The 21,886-nt window shown below is 26.3% G+C and overlaps 1 protein-coding gene across 6 annotated transcripts in view; it reads right to left on the bottom strand.

Annotated features, from left to right (window-relative positions):
• Positions 1-4,035: 4,035 nt before the first annotated feature.
• LOC100162309 (acetylcholine receptor subunit alpha-type acr-16) overlaps positions 4,036-21,886 on the bottom strand; it is an 84,000-nt gene continuing 66,149 nt past the window's right edge. For 4 of the 6 annotated variants that reach the window (XM_016806826.2, XM_029490467.1, XM_029490468.1 and 1 more), the window contains 3 exons: positions 17,990-18,076; positions 13,426-13,535; positions 4,036-7,360 (listed from right to left, as the gene is read on the bottom strand). In XM_016806826.2, the coding sequence (XP_016662315.1) occupies positions 6,794-7,360; positions 13,426-13,535; positions 17,990-18,076 (764 nt within the window). In that variant the 3' untranslated portion in view covers positions 4,036-6,793. Of the gene's footprint in view, positions 7,361-13,425; positions 13,536-17,989; positions 18,077-21,162; positions 21,247-21,886 lie in introns of all 6 variants that reach the window. The other 2 variants (XM_008187756.3, XM_001945189.5) reach the window with 2 other exon arrangements.

Genomic DNA, 21,886 nt, shown 5'->3' with positions numbered 1-21,886 from the left:
TACATCAAAACTATTATTTTAATAAGTAAACGTGGAAAATAACGCATTAGTGCGTTACTTCATAGAAATTTATTTTTAAAAAGTAGCTTAAAGTAGTATGGTACCAGTATTGGACTTTAAATAGCAATTATTTCCTAATCAATCGTTGACGATATTATGACTTATAAAGATAAATTATCACCGATTCTTGGTAGCAACAGAATTTAAATGTAATACATTGTACTTACATATTTTATTCCAGAAATGGACATGAATTGAATTTAGTTACGTAACTTATTTTAGATTCTAATTATAACTCGATATATTTGGTTTTATTTGTGTAATATTTAGACAATATTAAAAATTTCATTAAAATTAAAAGCCACCGTATAATAACGGGCCCCTCTGAATATTTTGGATGGGCCGGCCTACGGCCAGACACATAATAGGGTGGGTCAGGCACACCCTGCCCCCCCCCCCCCCTTAGCTACGTGCCTGCCAACAAGACCTCAATACAATTGCAAACAATAAATTGTGATCCTTTAAAAGCTTTTAATTTACTTATTTCATTAAAGCATTATGTATAAAATTTGAGGAAGTGCAGTACATTATATGAAAATAAAATAAATCAACTTAGTCCTAAAATAAAAGAGAAATACTCAGATGAACAAGAGAGAATAAAAAAAAAGAAATTTCCAAATGACTCTGGTTGTAACCAGGTATCTTTAAGTGGTTATGACAAGTTTAGAGTAGAGACTTATAATGTTATTATAGAAAGTTTTTGTTCACAATTAGAAAAGCGAATTGAAGCTTATAATTTTCTAAAAAACAAATTTTTGTTTATCACAAAATTACATATTGTTTTACCACAAGATACTGATGATGAAGAAAAAGAAGTTAATAAGAGTCTTGAAAATTTTATTTTATTGTATAAAAAAGATGTTGACAATACTATACAAAATGAAATTATACAATTTAAAAAATATTGGTCTATCAGTAAACCTTCATATGATGACACACAAGATTATCTGCTAGATATTTGGAAGCATTTCAATGAAAAAAATCTATTACTCTCTTTTCCTAATTTATATACTGCAATTAAAATATATCTAACCATACCTGTTGCAAATTGTTCTGCTGAAAGAGCATTCTCTAAATTAGCTCGTATAAAAAACAAATATAGAACAAGCTCTTCTCAAGAGAATTTAAATAGTTGTATGGTTTCGTGTTCGGAGAGTGATGTTTTGGAGGTAATTAATACCGATGATATTATTTAAGAGTTTGCTGCCTAAAAATCAACAAAAACTTATTTATACTCATATCATTTTTATTTTTGTAGGTATTTAAAAAAAAAATAAATTTAAATTTATAAATATAATTTTTTTTGTCTTAATTATTTTTATTTATAGGTCACCAAAATTTGGTTATGGTATATGGGTCCCTAAAATTGTTTGCCCCCGGGCCCAAAATTATCTTAATCCGGGCTTGACTATTGCCACCCTTTTTTACATTGGTACTTCATTAATTCTATAGTATATTATATGTGCATATGTATGCTAAAAATTAATACCCATTACTCAATACCCACCTACTCAACCAAAATTTGAGGAGCACTTGCTCCTCTAGACCCCCTTCGGCCTTCACCACGCCACTACCCGTTATTACCATTTTTACCATAATGTTACAGACATTTAATTGTATAGTTACGCTCATGCCAATATGCCATATAGTATATACTATTATAAGGTCTATGAATTATTATCATTTATCACTTTTCATAAACAAACTATTCTTATTATGTACCCATAAGGCTATATATTATATATGTACGGCTGTATATGTATACATATGATCGAAAATCAAGTGAAACCTTAAATAACAGTATCGGTTTTTATCATATTTAATTTGTTTTTAACTCACTCATTGATGTTAAAAAATGAATTTTTTTCATGTTAATATTAGGTGAGCGTAAGAGTTAACAGAATATCCAGTAAACGATTAAAATTAATATGATTTAATAATCACAATTATAACTTTTTATATTTATAAGTACAAATTGCTTGAAATTAAACATCATCTACATTACACAAGAGTTAACAAATACTATGAGCAAATCTATATTATGTGTAGGTACACCATTTGTATTGTTTCATCAATATAATATAATAACATTACGGATATCATTATTAATATTAGATATTTTTCGGCCTTTAAAATTATACTGGCCTATAAAATCGCACATTACGATTTGTCATAGAAATTACAAACAAATAAACATAAACTGTATAAATAAAATAAACAAATTTTGTATAACATAAAAACAAAAAAACTTAACGAAACATATTATGTAATCTAATGATATAAACAATTTTAAGAATATTAGCATATTATGCCATTTATATATATAAAAAAAAAAAACATCGAGAAAAAGTCACAAGACTATATGAAATCATTAGTAACAAATAACAAAATGTGTGATAAAATTGTTTATTAATCTTTCAATTTAACATTCTTATACTCTTATTTATTGTTTTTTTGGTTTGAAAAGAATTTGTCGCAGAACAATGATTAGTTATTTAAAACCACGATTGAACGGTTATTATTAACTAAAACTCTAAAAATTTAATAAAGAGACGTGGCACAGTTTAGTGAACCGTTAATTCTACAGCAATAGAAACGGTAATAGAATAATACAAAAACAATGATTAAAATTTTTAAATAATAGAAAAGAAAATTACTTCCTTTGATTTGCAACAAATCTTAATGTTATTAATATTTTTGATTGTCTGCTAAAAATGGCAGAGAAAGATGAACTCAGGCGTACAAACAAAAACAAAAGTTTAAAAATTTAAATGGATATAACCCGATAAGTTGATAACGAATACGAAATTATTGTATTTTACTTAACGATAATATAACATAATATATATAAACACATGTATAATATATATATATATTATAATAAAATGGATTTAATTTTATTTCATAATAATTATGTAATATATTTTTATTTTTAATCATTTATTTTTGCTTAACAATTTAAAAAACAGCGCCTAGATGAGCAGGACCATAATTTTAATTAAATTTTATGATAGTAATATGGTTTTAGGGAACACAATATTAAATCATTGAATCAAACTAAGTCTAATTAGGGACTTATTTGTATTATATTTCCTATGTATGTTTTTTTTTGTAATTTTTCGTAATAATAATATTAGAATAAAGACTGGAAAAGTAATACAACAGAGCGTTCTGTATCTAAACATAAACAAATAAACAATAATAACAATTAGATAAAATAAAATTATTAAATATAATCAAAATAAAATATCCAGATATTATATTATGAAATCTGACGAATAATTAGGTATAGGTATAAATGAAGATGTGATACTTTTCTTTTACCTAAATATTCAATTAATTAATTTACTAATCTTACTATTTGTCTAATTGAACTAATGATGATAAAAGTAATAATAGGTAATAATAAAAATAATACTGACAAGAGTGACTATATAAAATAACGTTTTAGAACAATTTGATATAATAATGTTGTTATAGTAAAATGTTCTTACAATACGATGTATAATATGGATTACTGTGTTTTTTACACATATTTTCAAGCATATAAAGTTGTCAAATTCATGTTACACATAGTTTAAGTCTCTTATAGTTGTTTTATATTCAATTACGTCTTAAAACATAACAAAATGCTCAAAACCTATACATTAATATTTCATATTATTTCTAAGGGCTACAGTAATATAAAATCAATTATAATTATGTTAACAAGATTCAATAACAACGTACAAATAACAAAGTAGGTATTTACATGTTTTTTATTTTATTTTTTTTAATATAAAACTTTTTTTATAATCATTTTTACATTTAATTTTAAAATGATTTCCATTTTTATAAAATAGTTTTGTTTATATTACGTAAACAATGTATAGCTCTAAACAAACGTAGTTTATGTATTTTTAATTTACAATAATTTTACTTTTATTTTATTTATTAAAGCAATTAATTGAGCTGAATTTATTATTTAACACTTTGTTTGTTAACGATCAATCATGAAACATCATCGAAGAAAATTAAATAATTCCAAATCGCTATTCTATGATATCCCTACTAAATTGTATAATGTAGTATATAATTTATATATGTATATATATCAAATGAAATTTAAGTATTTTATAACCTATATATTTTTCATTTATTTTTTTGTTTTTGTTTTATGACATTTATTTGAACCGGAAGACGACTCAAGATTTTGTCATTTAATGCATTAGACATTTTTAATAGTTAAATTTATAATAATAATAATAATAATAATAATAATAATAATAATAATAATAATGATATTGATAATAATTTTAATAATTATTAGTATTACTATTGTAATTTACCGTTGGGCGTTATGATGTTAAAATTTTAAGATTGTCACAGCAAAACGTGCACGTAAAATAAAACAGTTAAGTACTCTAATACATGTCTAAAAAATATATAAACAATGTATAATGTGATCGATTTTGTACTAATTTTAAATACGATTATTTGTATAATCCGATCGCATAATAATCTATTTATTTAGTTACGTATTAGATATTAAGGTGTGTCTGACTAATCTATATTTATTTCTTCCTTCACAGATAATTAATAATAAAAAGCAAATCGTTTTAGCTAAACTAATAATATGATCTTATCAAGTCTATAAATATATATATATATATATTAATTTGAGCAAGAAGACACAAAAATTGGGTGTCATGACAAATAATTGTATAATATTTAGTAATTTTATTAATTATTATAGAGATAGATTATGGAATAAATTAAGTTATTGACACATGTATTCCAGTAAAATATTTACGATCTAATAATTATACTAATATTAATTATAGCTACATATACGTTTTATCAGCACATTATTTAAAAATAAATAGGTATTAAGAACCGAAGTTGAAATAAAACATAGTTTGACATTTGGATTGTTTTTTCGTGAGGGAAAATCCATTTCCTACTACAGACAAATGTTCAAGTAGACTTTTAAATTCGTTTAAAACGCTATAATGGTATGGTTTTTCATCATCTCAGACTTATAATTTATTGCAATTTCTATATCAGTGAAATACTTTCCCAATGAAAAATTATTATTAATAATTATTATCACCGTTAAAAAATAAATAAATTAAATTAGCAACACACGTTATGTAAGCAATTTGCAAAGCCAAAGATGTTTAAAATCATTTTTAATTTTTAATTATTAAAACCAAAAATAGTTAAGTACTTAGAGTAATATATTGAACCTATACTTTATAGGTGGGCATCTAAAGACAATGACTGTCGATAATCAAGCCACTCGGAGAAGGTAGGTACTTGTACTTTGTTTTATTTTCAGAGCAGCTGCGAAACCTGTGCATTTTGATATAAGCGTTTTTGCACTGTGTGGGAAGGTATATTAATGATAATAAACTAAATATATTGTTGACGGTTCGAGGCAAAATGTGTTTACATTGGTGTGAAAATCGAATTTGTATTTCAAACTATTCACAGTTAAATCAATAATATTAAGGAACCCAATATCAATAATTAAAAATATTATCAATATTATATGCAATAGAAGTTAGATAATTTTAAAGAAGTGAATTTATGTGAAAATACAATATCACTATTATACTAAGCTAAATAAAAATTTTAGAATAATCAATTTTTTTTGGAAATTAGTAATAGAAATTTCATATTGTATCTCGATGTCCAGTTATATAATATGATAATATATCGCTATAGTAATAATTACTGATTTTAAAACTTAATAGTGTCACGACATGTTGTTGGTTTTACGACGCTGTGACAATGAAAAATTTATCGATTCTAGAATGTGTATAATATTTTTATGAGAATTCCGATGTCAAATAGGAAATTTTTTTTTTTTGATAAGTAGTGCCCTTATTCCTTAAATAAGATGAAAAAAAATGAATAAACGAATATAATATATTCGCATGGCAGTTTAACTACATCAAATTCAACTATAACTTTTCCGATCTTATGAAAATATGCAAAAAATTAACAAATATATTTTAAAAATTTGACAATATCGTACACCGAAACGTAGGTATAGGTACCAACTTTGTAGTAAATTCAATAATTGGTTTGTTATATTATAGTATAAATATGCCTATTTTAATTTCTTGTATAAAATATTATGTTTGTTTTTGAAATGTTATTCGCACGGATATATTATTTTAATATTATCGGTTATGTAAATAATATTATGTTTTACACTTTAACGTGTCCGGTTTAATATTTTATGGAACAGATTTAAACATTAATAATGTACGATCTACTCAAATTGTTTTTGTGCGTTCATTAATTCGTTTCAAGGAGCAGGGGCAGTTTAATATATATCATTATTATTATTACATATAGTAAACCAAATAGATATATATTTATAGATATATATATATACTTTAGTTAACCATCATCAGAAAAGAAGTAGTTTCAAGAAAAAAAATTATAATAGTTATAATAATGTTAGATAATATTAGGAGGAGTATTTAATAATTATTTAATAATAATAATTTAATAATTTTTAATAATATTATAGTTATCTCGTATGCGTATAATATTATATTTAAAACGGTACCACATCGATTTCTACATGCCACTTTTCCGCGAGCTAGCAGATGCGACTTCAGATGTGGTCGTCATACAATATAATATGGCTGCTCCGCCGCAACCATTTTATTTTGTAATATATAACAAAATCTATATATAAAAGCCGGAACCGGATTCGATGACGTCGGTGGCGTGATCACGTGACGATGACATGTGGCGCGGACATGAGTACCGCTATGGTGGCGGCCACCGTGAAGAATGTGAATATGTACAGGCACATGCGGTCGACCACCATGGCCGCGAACTTCCAGTCGTTGGTGGTCTCCTCGTCCTCCTCGTCCTTGCGCAGCTTGTCCGTGATCACCCGGAGCTCCTTGAGGATGAGCGACAGCTCGCGGTGCGGCCCCAGACACGAGGCCGCGGCTACCGCCGACGCCGCTCCGCCTCCGCCGCCGGTCAACATCGTGTGCTGTTGCTGCTGCTGTTCGACCAACACGTGCTCGGGCATCGGCGCCACTTGGCTCCGGGCTCCCGGGTAGCTCCGAGTGGACGAGCGTAGGTCGTCGTCCAGGTCGAGCACGTTAGCCAGTAGGCTCCTGGACGACTTGGCCCGGAACTCCAGGTCAGGCAGGTGGTGGATGGACGACGCCGCCGACTTGTTCTTGGAGTCCGACGACTTGTTCCCATTGCTGGGTGGCTCGTCGCGATCAGGTCGGCTCATGCACAACAAGCACGGCATCCACACCAGGAACATGAGTTTCACCTGTTTAGACACACACGAGAGCGCGTATTGTTATTATTATTATTGAAGTTGGTATTTTTATCGTTGGCGTTGCTGTTATGATTGTCATTGTCTAGGTCAGTGGTTCCCAATTAGTTTGCAGCCACGGACCCATAGCTATAACTTAAATTGGTCTGGGGATCCCTCTTTTGTAAATACTTACTCTTCAATTTGAATTAATTAATCATCTACCTTTTTCGCTAATCGAGTTTAAATAGTCCAAAAATACCCGGAATTTCAAACGACTATGAATTTAATAATTTCACTAAAATAAAATAAAAATGATAAATCACCACAGTACTACACAACCGCGGACCCCCTAACATCAACACACGTACCTCCAATTGAGAATCACTGGTCTAAGTACATTTCGGGTATGACTTGGGTATCTGTACCTTCTTAAAAATATTGTAACCCCACCCACTCTAGTACTTAATGGTGACAACATATCGTGGTCACCAACCATAAAATATCTAGGCATTATCCTAGATAAAAAATTAACTTGGAACCATCACATTTATTTGAAACTACCACAAGGTTACCAACGTCTTAAAATTCTTTACCCCTTAAGCCGGATTCACAGCTGCGTCGTGTGTCGTGTCATGTCGATCAAATCGTATTGTGATTGGATATTTTTTTTTTTTTGGTATCATGTAATAACCAAGTTGCAACCGAGTATACCAAGAATTGACTACTGCTCAATTTTTAAACCATATTGGTTACCAGTCGCAGCCATATAATAACCAAGCACTCGCACGACACGACACACGATGTAGCTGTGAATGCGCCTTTAATCAACTGTCAAACCGCCCATAGCTGGAATTGCTCCTAGCTTTTTTACAAGTAAATTCTACGACCTTTAGTTCTCTATGCTGCCCCTATCTGGGAAACTGAGCCAAAACCCACATAAATAAGATCCAAGTTTTCCAATCCAAGATATTACGTACAATATCCAACGCGCCTTGGTTCATCAGAAACTCCACACCGACTTCAAACTCCCATCAACCAAAGACTACATACAAAATCTCACGATCAATTTTTTGGCCAGCTAAACAACGCCAGTAGCGCGAAACATTTCAAACTCAGCGATAAGCTTACCCTCCTATGATGCCCTATCTCAGCTCAAATAATATTAATAATAAGAAAAAAAAATAAAAAAATAATACAACACCTATAAATTTATAATTATTTTAAATGTATCATTATTTATACCTATATATTTATTGATGTAAATGCCTGAAATTTGTTGTAAATAATTGTAATTAATTACGCTTATCAACTGTAAATTGTTAAATTTACAGTAAATGTTAAATATTGTTACTATTTTATCAATGAGTTAGATGACCAGCTTGTATGTCAGGAACACTTTATAATAAAAAAAAAATATAAAAAAAAAAATGTTGTTAGTATTTTATAGTTCATTTTTCTGTAACTGAACTGTTTTTGCGTTTACATTGTTAGATAGGTAATGCATATTATACTATGCATAAAGGTACCTCTAGTCTCTACTAATTAGTAATTGGTAATAATAAGTTAAACGGTCACATTTAATTATTTAAATACCTTTGTATTATATTTTGTTGCCTTAATATGTGGTAAAAATCTTGTATCAATAACCTCTTAAGGAGACGTCATACTCGTATAGTCTCCATCTAACTAAAGCTTAACATAATCAATTTTAGATTGTAATCTGGAAATCCCCAGTACTTTTCGAAATAATCTGAAAAACGGGAATTCTTAAGCATAAACAGTTGTCGACAAAATACTTATATTAGAATTTTGAATTTTCTATACAATGTTGTACGTAAGTAAATACATTTAAAAATATTTAACTCATTAAGCAGGGGCGTCATTTCAACTTATTGTAAGGTAGGTATGCTAACAGCTAAGCAGATCAAAAAATTGTACAGCAGGCCAATATATATTGTATTATAGAATTACTACAAACAGTTATAATGTTTATATTTTTCATCTAATAAAGTCCAGGTATCGAAACCGCGGTTTTCTCATTTCTAAACACCGGAACTGGAACCGGAACCAAAAGCTTTTAAACACCGGGTATAAAACCGTAACCGAAACCTAAGACCTTAAAAAACCGTTTTCAAAACCCAAACCGAAACCATATAATTGAAAAACCGTTCTTGAAAAACCGATGAAAATTTGAAACTAATGTTGGTTTCTTTGAATTTCATAAAGTTTATTATATTATTTGTAATTCTACTATTTTTATACGAAGAAATTGATGAAAATCCCGATGCAATTATTGAGTATTACGAAATATTAATATATATATTATTACTAAACTTATGATTCAAAATTGCAAATACAAATAATATAGTGTGATGTTATTGTAATATACAATTAAATATTAATATAATCGAATAATGATCTCAACCATAATATGAAAACATAATACTATGTCGAATGCAAAAGTAGGCACGAGGCACCTAAATTAGTTACAAAATATTCAAGTTAATAACACGAAATTAGTTCTGCTGAACGTAAATTTGTTATATCGTATACCTATTGTAGGTACACTAATTATAAAAAGTAGCCATATTTCAGGCAGGGTTGGCAAAAACCCGGGCTTTTTAGAAAAAACCCGATGGGTTTTAATGTAAAAGTAATAATGGGTGGTTTTATCGGTTTTTTTCTGAAAAAACCTATCCGAAAAAAATAAAAATCGGAATTTTTTATTAAAAATAGAATAGAATTTTATTAAATATAAAAGATTTCTATTGACCATTAGTGTGTAATTTTTTCTATTTTATTCTTTAAATTGTACCTACCTAATTAAAAAAATAATTATTAATTTTTTTTTCAAATCAATTTAATATTTTAATTAGAAAAATAAATAATACCTATTAGGTAATTTTTTTCTGAAAATTAACACAAGTTAAAAAAAAAAAATAAGAGCGAACTTCTATTTTATCCAAAAAAGTAACCCGGGTTATATGGGTTTTAAAAAAAAAATTAGTGGGTTTAACCCAGAAAAGCAGCCCGGGTTTTTTCGGGTGGGCTTTTTCGTGCCAACCCTGAATTTTCAGGGCTTTAAACTCAGCCCTTATAATAGTTAATAGATAATAAAAATTGAGTCTACAGTAATTAGACAGGAAAATAAAATGGAATTTTTTAAAAACCATTCCAAAAACCAAATCCAAAAATTTTCTAAAACTGTTCTTTAAACCGATTAAATATTTGAAAAACCTTTTTGAAAACCCAAACCAAAACCATAAAATTTTAAAAACCGTTCTCAAGAACTAAAACCGTAACTGTTATAATTTGAAACGGTATCGATCCCTGTAATAATCTAATTCTAATATTGTATACCTAATTATACTAATTTAGTAGGTGCTCCAATTACTTAAATTTAAATATTTATAGACACTATTGTACCTAAAAACATTGTATATAAAACAAATCCTGAAATCCTCAGTTATACATCAAATATTAAATATAAACCAAAAATTTTTATATAACATTTAAATTATGCATTAATGATAATATATCATGGCCATAGTTGACTTAAGACCAATTAAAAAAGATTATTTTTCTCGGTACGAAAAAATTATAGTCAGGGCAAAATACAATCTTGATACATTGTAGGTATGCATAAGTATACCCTGCAACACCTCAAATGACGCCTCTGAATTTTTGGCCGTAGCCATTTTCCTCCAAAAACGAGATACCGTGTTCCTCCAGTGTCCATTATCCTCCAATAAATAATAGATAAAATAATAAAATAGTTAATATAAATAATTTTTGCATATAAAAAAATTAAAAATATTCTTTATTAGACTTAATCGACTGCTATAATACCAGAATGTATCAACCGAAAATGTGATCCTAGCAGGGCTTGCCTTTGAAAAAAAATCTGTTTTATGTTATTTACAATTAAAACGTTACGCATTTTTGTTTAGTTTCAACAACTAATGAGCAGAGTTTTTTCAAGGTGGATATCACTATATCAGTTAATCTTGAACGCTATTTATTCTTTAAATACATCATTTTGGAGAACGAAGTTTAACATATGTATATGGAGCCAAAATACATCCAAATACATCATATAAATAGATAAAATATCTGTGATGTGCGGTTACGTGTTAACCAGCATTAAAAAATAATATTTTGATGGTCCAGTTATTTCCCATACGCGGGTCGCCTATTGCCGACCCCTGATTTAAAGTATCGAAAATACATAGTTTCATTAATTTATAAACGTTTAAATTTCTAATTTTGAGAAAAATTGTCAGAACCTTGACAATTCATAAACTATTTTTAGTTATAAATTAATTAAAATTTAAATTCACATACCCAAGGTTTGAAAATTAAATACAAGGTTTCTCAAAACTTTTTCTTAGAACCAGAAACAAAATTAGCATAAATCCTTTTAATTAATTACGAGCTTTGGAAATTAAAATGTTGATGCAATTTGTCGAAATTGTGAATTATTTAGTAGACGCATATAGGCTAACAGATCGTCTCTGGTCTTATTCAAGACCAGTTTTTCAACATATTCAACACAACCATAACAGTTAATATATAGCAGATCGACTTCAGTGGTTATTTTTTTTAAAAATTAAATTCATATAAGTGTTACATGTTTGAGTATTTACGAAGGGCGTTATTATTAAGCATAATTTTATAAAAATATACTAAAAAACTAAATTAACTTTTATAGGTACTATTGTACCATATAAGAATTGAAATTACTGTAAAAATAGTAGATTTTAAAAATATTTGTTGTTTACAATAATTTTTGATTTTTTTTTAACAAACTTTAGGCCTTCATCTGTATTGTAACATAAAATACTCTTTAATACCAAAAAAATGTTTATCATTAATATTTTAGAATTTATTTTCAAATATATATATGAATATACTAAATTTCCTGTGGGACTGCGGAAACCCTTATAACTCCTCCACTCTCATAAATACTCAATTGAGTGATAGCAATACTGAACTGTCTACACTAAATATAGATTTTAACATATTATAATATAATATAAAGTTTTAAATTTCAGTGTTGTGTGTATAATCTATTACAAACCTAATAAAAATTGACAATATTTTATTTACTACATTTTTGTCATAATGAGACTGTGAGAGTACCGAAATATATTTTTTTTAGAGCTTTTACACTTTTTAACATTTTACTGTTATTCGAAAAAATAGCTTTTAAAAATATTTATAAAAATGTACTCTATTACTATAACAAAAAATTGAAGGGAGGCATAGCTCTATCGCCCCTTAACGGACGCCCTTTATTACGAAGTAATAAATCATTATGTATGAATGTATCTATTTTGATATTATGTTGTATACAATACTTTTTAGAATTTATCTATATTAATTGAATCTAAACTGAATGACATATAAATTGCTGTAAAACAATAACTGGATTTTATTTTTTCATATTTGAAATTAATTACGTCATATTTTAAACTTTATCTACTAACTAACAGATCATTGATTTTATTCATTAATTTATATTAATTGTACCTCATATATTTTTTATGAAACTGCATTTCAACCACCAATGATGATAATAATATATTTTAATATAAAAAACGTGTTACGATAAGTGTAGCGGCGCGTTGGATAGGCAATTTTGCTACACTCGTGCGTCGAAAATATTAGATCACCTAATAATATTATGGTTTTAAATTATTTTAAAGTTTTAAATTGTAAATGTAATAGGCATATTATTATTCTAATATTACTATTTACTATAGATGTAATTTTACTAAAAAAATATTTGTGTCTAATACTTTTTATAATTTATGTATTATATTATGAAAATATAGTTATAAATAAAAAATAAGGTTTAAAATAGAAAATGTTAGAAAATTATTTCATAATATTATTAATTCAATATTAATTTTAATTAATAATTTAAAATAAAATATATTTTGTATCATAATAGTAGCTAGATTTTGACCACTTTATTCTTGTGCCCTGTTGTTTTTTTTTTGTAGTCTTAGTGTATATTTATTCTTTATTTCAATATAATACTCTAATATATAGTGTAATAATAATTTAATTACCCATTTGGACATGACGTGAGTATCCGCATTACGGTGATGATAATTCAGAATCATGATTGTGGACACGACTGACGATGCAACCATGAACATGATACAGTTGAAATAAGTACCTAAAGGCCGTAGGAACACAATAAAATATATATTAATAATCATCGCATTGGTATTTATTTTTTTTCCGTTGTTTTTAAAGCATCGTGCGTTCATGTTTTCTAAGTGCAAAAAATGTAATCTAACTTGTGACTTCGAATGTTAATCAAGGTTGAATTTATAATGCATTACATTTTTGTACGAACTAATATTATACTTATAATTGTCTTTATTATTACATTGAACTTAAATTTGAAAAAAAATAAAAAATTCCAAGTCACTGTAGAATTCATATGTGGATTCTTATAAACAAATAAAATATCATCTATTTTGAAATGTAATGATTGAGGAAGTAAAAAGTATTCTAAACAAACTACATAGATAATAAATTGTAAAATAAAATCAGACATAAACAAGACAGGTTTGTATATTTAAGACAGACAGATGTAAAGTAATGTACTACTCATGCAAGTAATACAATAATATAATCGTAACATTCGTAACTATTTTTATATTTTAAATTTAATTTTTGATAAACGATCAAGTCTTGTTTAAATCATCATCATTATATAATGAACACTTTAGACCACGGATGATTATAGAATGAAGTTATATTTTTGTTGATCATCTAGCGAAGTAGGTACTTTTGTTTTGATTTTAGTTGATGAATTAAACAAAAGTATCTATACAAATAATTCCCTAAATTTTATGAATATATATACAAAACAAAAAAAATATAAAGACGTGTCCACATGCATGGGCGCGTTTTTAGCGCTTTTACGTATACTGTATACATAATAATAATAATAATAATAATAATAATAATAATAATAATAATAATAATAATAATAATAATAATAATAATAATAATAATAATAATAATAATAATAATAATAATAATAATAATAATGATAATATTATTATAATATTTATAATAATAATGGACACTCAATAATTATACTTTTATATTATACTGTTATACTGTTACATGTGTAATATTTTCTTAAAATGTTGTCTATGACATGGTAGAAAGTAGAAACATTCATTTAAATTATATCTATATGTAATAGAAGTTGCTGCACGATGTTGATATAAAAAAATGATTTATTGCTATAAACAAAATCTCATTTCATAAAAAACAGAATACAGTAATAATCAAATCATACGAACTGCATATGGTTAATACACAAATCAAATAATATAATAATAATATAATGAAGGTAAAATGAAAAAAAATTATAATCATACGATGTGTAAGCCTTGTAACCTTTTCTCTTACGAATCAGTTTTTGTAATTAATATAAATAGTTACGCGTATTTGGGCTTAGTAATGAGTACTGAAATATTGTTGACATTATTGGATGAAGTATAAATTCACTGTTCAGAATACGATATATTATGTTTGTCTGACGCGTTAAAAGTGTAATACTTAATAGGTATTTTATATATACTAATATAAAAATGAATACCTTAACTACTACTATTACTTTAAACTTGTAACTTTTTGCAGTAAAAAATAAATTTTACCTCCAGGACTCTAAGTTAAATCCAACCACTTAGACAATAAATGATAAACCAGAATTACAACAGCCATATACCTATGTGTCATCTTACAATTTTGCTATACCTTAACTTTTACCACCGACATAAATATTTAATAACATTTGAATTTCAATAATATTAATAGTGTAAAATATATTCTCATGTTTGTTTTGTGAAAATAAAAACCAAAATAATAATAATATAAGACACCAAACTAATTATTTGTACGTAATTTTTAATATATTAGTAGTTTACACAAAAACTTCGCTAGATGTTTAAAATGGATGTATATACGACAGACGTATGTACATACTCCTTACTTAAAAACAATTACACCAGATTTCATCATCTATGGTCTTAAGGTAATCATAATTTAAATGACTTATACAAATCGGAGTTAAAATAACTTATTATTTACTTGTTTCTATTTTTCATTAAAAAAAATATATTTAGTTGTAAATTAATTATTTTTTAAATATTGTACATTTTTAATGGGGGGTAGAATACAGTTTTTAACGCCTTTTAGTTTTATGTTTTCGTTAACTTGACGTAAAATGCATTTATAATGTATATATATATATATATGTATTTATTTATTTTTAACCGATTTGCATGAAGTCATGTGTAAAATTAGCTAAATAATTTTTAAGAAACTACCGGCTTTGTTACTTGGAGGCAGAGGGGCCCACAAATATATTATAATAGTAATATATATGATTGATTAAACATTTTGTTTTTTTAATTAATATTTAACCATTTTTTAATTTGTGAAATAAACAAATATTGTTTAATTTACAATACGAATAATTGGTTAATATCTTTGATTTATCTTTGACGCGGCAACATCGGTTTAATCAGTTTTATTGTTTTCACACAACATTGAGAGAAAATAATTAAATAAAAAAAATAAATAAAATCAATAAATAAATTATAAAATGAAGAGGAAAAGGAAGGAAATGGTGAAATAATCGTTGATAAATATTTTTAACGTAAAATGATAACAAATCAAATAAAATTCAAATAATAATATCAACATTTTGTAATAAGTAATAATGTACGTTTTACTTTACATATATAATATAATATAATATATTATATAAAAATGAATGAATAAATAATAGTTATACTGATTTGCAATAAAATAATAATAATAATAATAATGAAATGTTTTCAATTATTTAATAATCATGTTTAACTTTTGGAAATCAATAGATCACTGGTGCAGTCTGCAATATCACGTCATCTGGTACCTTGTATCGGTTTAAATAGTGTGGTGTTACAAACTGAACAGAAACAAAATGTAGAGAAAATTAAAAAAATGAAAATAAATTAACAATCAGAAAACTACTGTAATGAGTGAAATCAAAAACAATAAATAAATAAAACATACTGACACGTATTCATGATCACACGAACAAAACTGTGTACATTTTTAAAAATGTTTAGTAGTGCATATTAACATATAAGCATGTAGATGTTCATACACATATATATATTAATATACGTATTTATTTAGTAGTAGTTTTTAAAAAAAAATATTATTTAACATTCGCACGGCTTCTTTCTTATTTAGTTTTTTTCTGCTTAGATGGTTTATCGGACAACTGAGAGCAGAATGTCAAATACAAATACGAATGCACAATGAAACACGGTGACGATCAAGTAGTTTACGAAACATAAACAAAAAGATAGCATGCTATAGAAATGTTTGTAATGATGTTGAAGAAATATGATGTTTTTTTTGTGTTTTTGTATTATGTACATTGTACAAGCGTTTTCGGCTTTTCGCAAAGAAAATTGATAATTGTAAATAATTTATTTTGTATATATTTTGTGCTTTCAATATTTCGATAACCATATCGCTATGAACTTTGATGGTCCCAGAAGTCCTTCTCCCGAAAGGCCGAAACGGTGTGACTTAAGAGTTATTTGAGGACTATATACTATGCTCATTATTTATTAATTTTAATTTTAATTTTCATAAATATTTTATCATTTCTATATTTAAACGAGAATTATGAAAATCAAAATATAATACAATTATTTTAATTTTATGCAAAAAATCTAACTTTTTATTACATATTGTGTTATTCTTATTTTTAGTAATTTTTTTTCAAGTTTTTTTATACAAATAGTTTAAAAAGTATAGAATTTCCCCAAAAAATTAATTTTAAGTCTCAGAAGTTATGTTTGTAGAATATAATATAAATCATTCATTCGTCCATTAAAAAAAAAAAAAAAGATTTACCTATAGGTAATTGTTCATAGCGTTATGGTTTTACTTTTATTTTTATTTTTTCAGACACAAAATACCTTATTTTTGATTATTTGAATTGTTTGTGTTGTTGCAAGTGTGTTGAATGTGTTATTTTATTTTGTATGTACGAGAAAACAGAGAAAGTAAGAGCAAGCTGAGCTGAACACAAACCACAAAATTCCGCAAAACATGTATATGTATAATGTATATATATTAAAAAATATACATATATAATTATATATATATATACATAATTTTAAATATATTTATATATATATATATATATATATATGCGTGTGATTTATTTAAATGGAAAAAATCAAAATGAAAAACTCGAACTAGGTTATGGTTACACAGCAATAGATGTATATATATATTATATAATATTATAATATGTATAAATATATATAAATACAAGTATAAAAATATGTATATAAAATATGAAACATAATTTATATAACTCAATATAAATATAATATGTATATAAACATATATATATATAAGATTTAAGTGAATACATATATACGTTGCATACTTGCATGCATATATTATACACATTCAAATAGATATACCTATATATATATGATTAAATACATATATATATATATATTTAATTAATATTAAATTATTCCTAATACGACATGTATTTATTTGTTTTTATTTTTAATGTTGCCTGACCTAGTAAGGGGATAGCTTCAGATGTTTGTGGTAAGGCATCGGCTATCATGAGTGAGAATACGGACAGTGATAGGAGGATTGTCACTCCTGAAACAACATAAATGCCAAACACCACACATTCCATTAAATAATAATAATATTAATAATAACAATAATAATAGTAATAATAATAATAATAATAATAATAATAATAATAATAATGATAATAATAATAATAATAATAATAATACAAAACAAAAAAAATAAATAAAAATAATAATTATAATAAAAATAAAAATAACAATAACAATAATAATAATTATTATAGTGATAATAATAATAATAACAACAAAATTAAATCAATGATAACGTTTTAGGTATAAGTATAATAGGCTAACGGTGACTAAAAATAAGTAGTAAAACTAGTGGACGAAAATTCGAGTACCTACTAGTGACGACACCAAATGTCAAACAGTCTTGTACGCCAAATTATATATTAGACCTAATGATTATATAATATTATAATCTTCTGTACCTATATGTGTTGTTGATGAATACAATTTCATTTTAATACATGTTATACCAATATTATATGAATAGTATACAGCGGTAGTGTTGAAATGAAACCGAAAATAAACTCGAACAAAACAGCTAACTACACGGAAACTACAAAAATACAATTATTACGTGTGTGCTCACTGGGTTTTTGTTTCTCAGGTCACTTAACATGGAGAAAATATATGTATGTTTTTGGTCGTTATTTTTTGCCATAGTTATTTTTTTTATTATTAATAATTTCTTTACGATAAGTTTTTTCTTCTGGAGACCAGGTTCGAAGGGTGAAATAAAATAATACAGTGCTGTTTATGGTATATTATTATCATATTATGATATACGTTTAATGCGATCCCGTTAACTGTTTTTCTAATATAATATTATGTCTTAATAGTTAATAAATAGTAAGTAACAGAATATAATTATTATGCAGGGAACCTATAATATTATAATGATAATATATCGACTGAAATTCCAAAATAGTTTCATCGCATTATAAAAATATATAATATAATATATAATTTATAAAACTTTCCGTTTTTTTACGATGCAACGTTGTTGTTTTAAAATTGAAAGGTACTATAATATAATGATTGTATAATAAGAAAAAGTATTTTTTTACAGTGCGTATAAAAAAATGATATTATTATTGCTTGACTTGTATATTATTAACACTAATCAAGCGAACACTGACTCTGGTAGAAAGCTAAAGGACTCCACACTCTAAAGTTTAAGACGTTTATTATGTCCAAATACAAAGACATTTTAAACAATATTGTTTTTCATGTAATAAATAATAAAAAATATAAAACAAAAATATATATTAATACATGCATTATTATGGTTACCTACACGATATTTGTTTATCGATCTTGTACGATATATATTATATGCATATAATATATATATATACATATTATACACACACATACGAGTATATTATATACACACATATATAAATATAAGAATATAATATAATATGTATACGTATAGGTATATAGTTTATATTTTATTTCGATTGTAATGCTATATATGTTTATCGGGAGCTAGTGGTGGTATAGCTAGGTCTTGAGAACGGAGGACTTGTGGTTCGTTGGTGATCGTGAGACGGCTGAGGTAACGTGGAGGGATAATGGAAATCGTGGTGAACCGGCGAGTGGGAGGTATATTATAATAGTATAGAATAAAATGTACATTATCACCCGGACGATATCGAAGCCCGTATGAGTTTATTATTCTTTTGAAACCACTAAATTGCATCCCCTTGGTGGCGGTTTCTGCTGTAGTCACGGGAATCGGGGTATGTTCAGTGTGTTAAGTGTGCGCGTCTGAAAGCGCATTCTAAAGCGTATATTATAATATATATATTATATATATATTTTTTTTCGTCTATAAATTTGCCGAGGGGTGTTCGTGTGAGGGTGGGTGTTTGTGTGTGTGTGTGTGTGTGTGTGAGGGTGCGAGTGTGTTAGTGTACGTATATACTGTGTGTTTGTGTGTGTGTGTGTGTGTGTGTGTGTGTGTGTGTGTGTGTGTGTGTGTGTGTATAATATTCTGTATCTGTGCGTGTACTGTGCGTTTGTGACTTGTGTCTGTCTATGGGTGTATCCCGAGCATTACTTTACTAACCAACTATAAATCTAAAATAGGCACTAAGCGCTCTAAATGACATATTAATATAGTTTCATACATGTACGATTTAGTATATGCATTCAGTAATATTTATGTTTTATTTTTTAACACGTGCAGTATAGGTACGTTATGATAATATTATAATATTTATAACATTATAATATAATATACGTCATACAAAAAAACATCTATTTATTTAATTTTCTCTATACCTATTATAATATATATAATATTATGTACGTATATCGTATTTTTATACATATATATTATATCTATATAATATAAATATGTATAGGAGGAAAATAAAAACATGATGGGGCCGAATGAAAAAGGAAAACAAAAACCCGTGATAGTTCATTGGAGTTGTATATGTAATCATATTTTACTATGAAAAATAATAAAGATAATAAAAATAATAAACAAAATAATAATAATAACAACAATAATAAAAGTTGTGTTTAAACAAAGCGTTTTAAGTCTATACAAGTTTGATACTTGACGAAATTCGTTCTTAAATAATTAGACAGTTAATTTTCGAGCAAAACATCGTTATGTGTTCCCACAGGATAACTTTTGTAGGTGTTAACCTACAATACTAGAATATGTTATTATTATCATTAACAAGCATAATATTTATCTAATATCTAATAAGCATTTATCGTATTGTTTTATTTTGGCCGTATCAAAATAATTAAAAAAAAAGAAAAAAATACTTGACACTATGTGAAGCCTCCAAGCAATTTGTGACCGAAACTAAAAATTTTTTTTTTAAACAATAATAATATATATCTTTTTTTGTATTATTGCGATGTTTATATTATGGTACGCGTTAAATTTGATTTTTATTAATTGAAGTCCCCCAATTGTTGCACCCCTGCCATCCAAGTACAAACCCTCAAATAGGTGCAAATAATAATAATAATAATAATAATAATAATAATAATAATAATAAAAACAACAACAACAACAACACAAAGAAAAATAACAAACTTTTAATTTGATTATACCTATCAGTGGTAACTCAGAGGCAGGTGGCATTGTTTCGCACACCATATTTAGGAAGAATGTAAGCGATAGCAAAACCGTAACTCCTGTTCGCCAACATCAAAAAAAATATATTAATTATGATTTTAATAAATTATTGAAAATAATACATATTATTTGCAAAAAAAAAAAATGTATAATAATATAAATTAATATAAAATGTCATTGTTTACAACACGTTTTTGATAAGCTGAAAATGTGTATATTGTCAATGCAATAAATTATGGGAACCTGGTCTCCAGTTCCTCTCAAGCTAGATATACTTGATATTTTTTTTTTTTAATTATATAATTCGTTTGTGACAATAAAATAATAATACAATAGAATCATTATAGATTTTATGTTCAAAATCTATTAAAATAATTAGCACAAACACAATTCTTTTCAGCTATAAATTTCCACAGTAACTAATAATAACTTATATTGTTACTTTAAAAAATTATCTTTAAAAAGAACCACACAATTAAATTTGTAACAAAACTCAATCAAATACCTATTTTAATAAAAAAAACTATTGTCCGAGTTAGCTTCTTTAAAAGTTAATGGTGTAAAATCTAATAACCGGTTTATTAGTTAATGACCCGTAATTTTGTTCGATAGCCTGCCCTATCAATAACATTGAAATTTCTTTTAAATATAAATACACGTTTTCAGATAACTATTTTAGGAAATGTTTGAAAACTCCAT

The sequence above is a fragment of the Acyrthosiphon pisum genome, chromosome A2 (assembly GCF_005508785.2).
Source record: "Acyrthosiphon pisum isolate AL4f chromosome A2, pea_aphid_22Mar2018_4r6ur, whole genome shotgun sequence".
Classification (NCBI taxonomy): domain Eukaryota; kingdom Metazoa; phylum Arthropoda; class Insecta; order Hemiptera; family Aphididae; genus Acyrthosiphon; species Acyrthosiphon pisum.
Note: the sequence above shows the minus strand (reverse complement) of the source record. Positions and strands in the feature narration are given on the sequence as shown.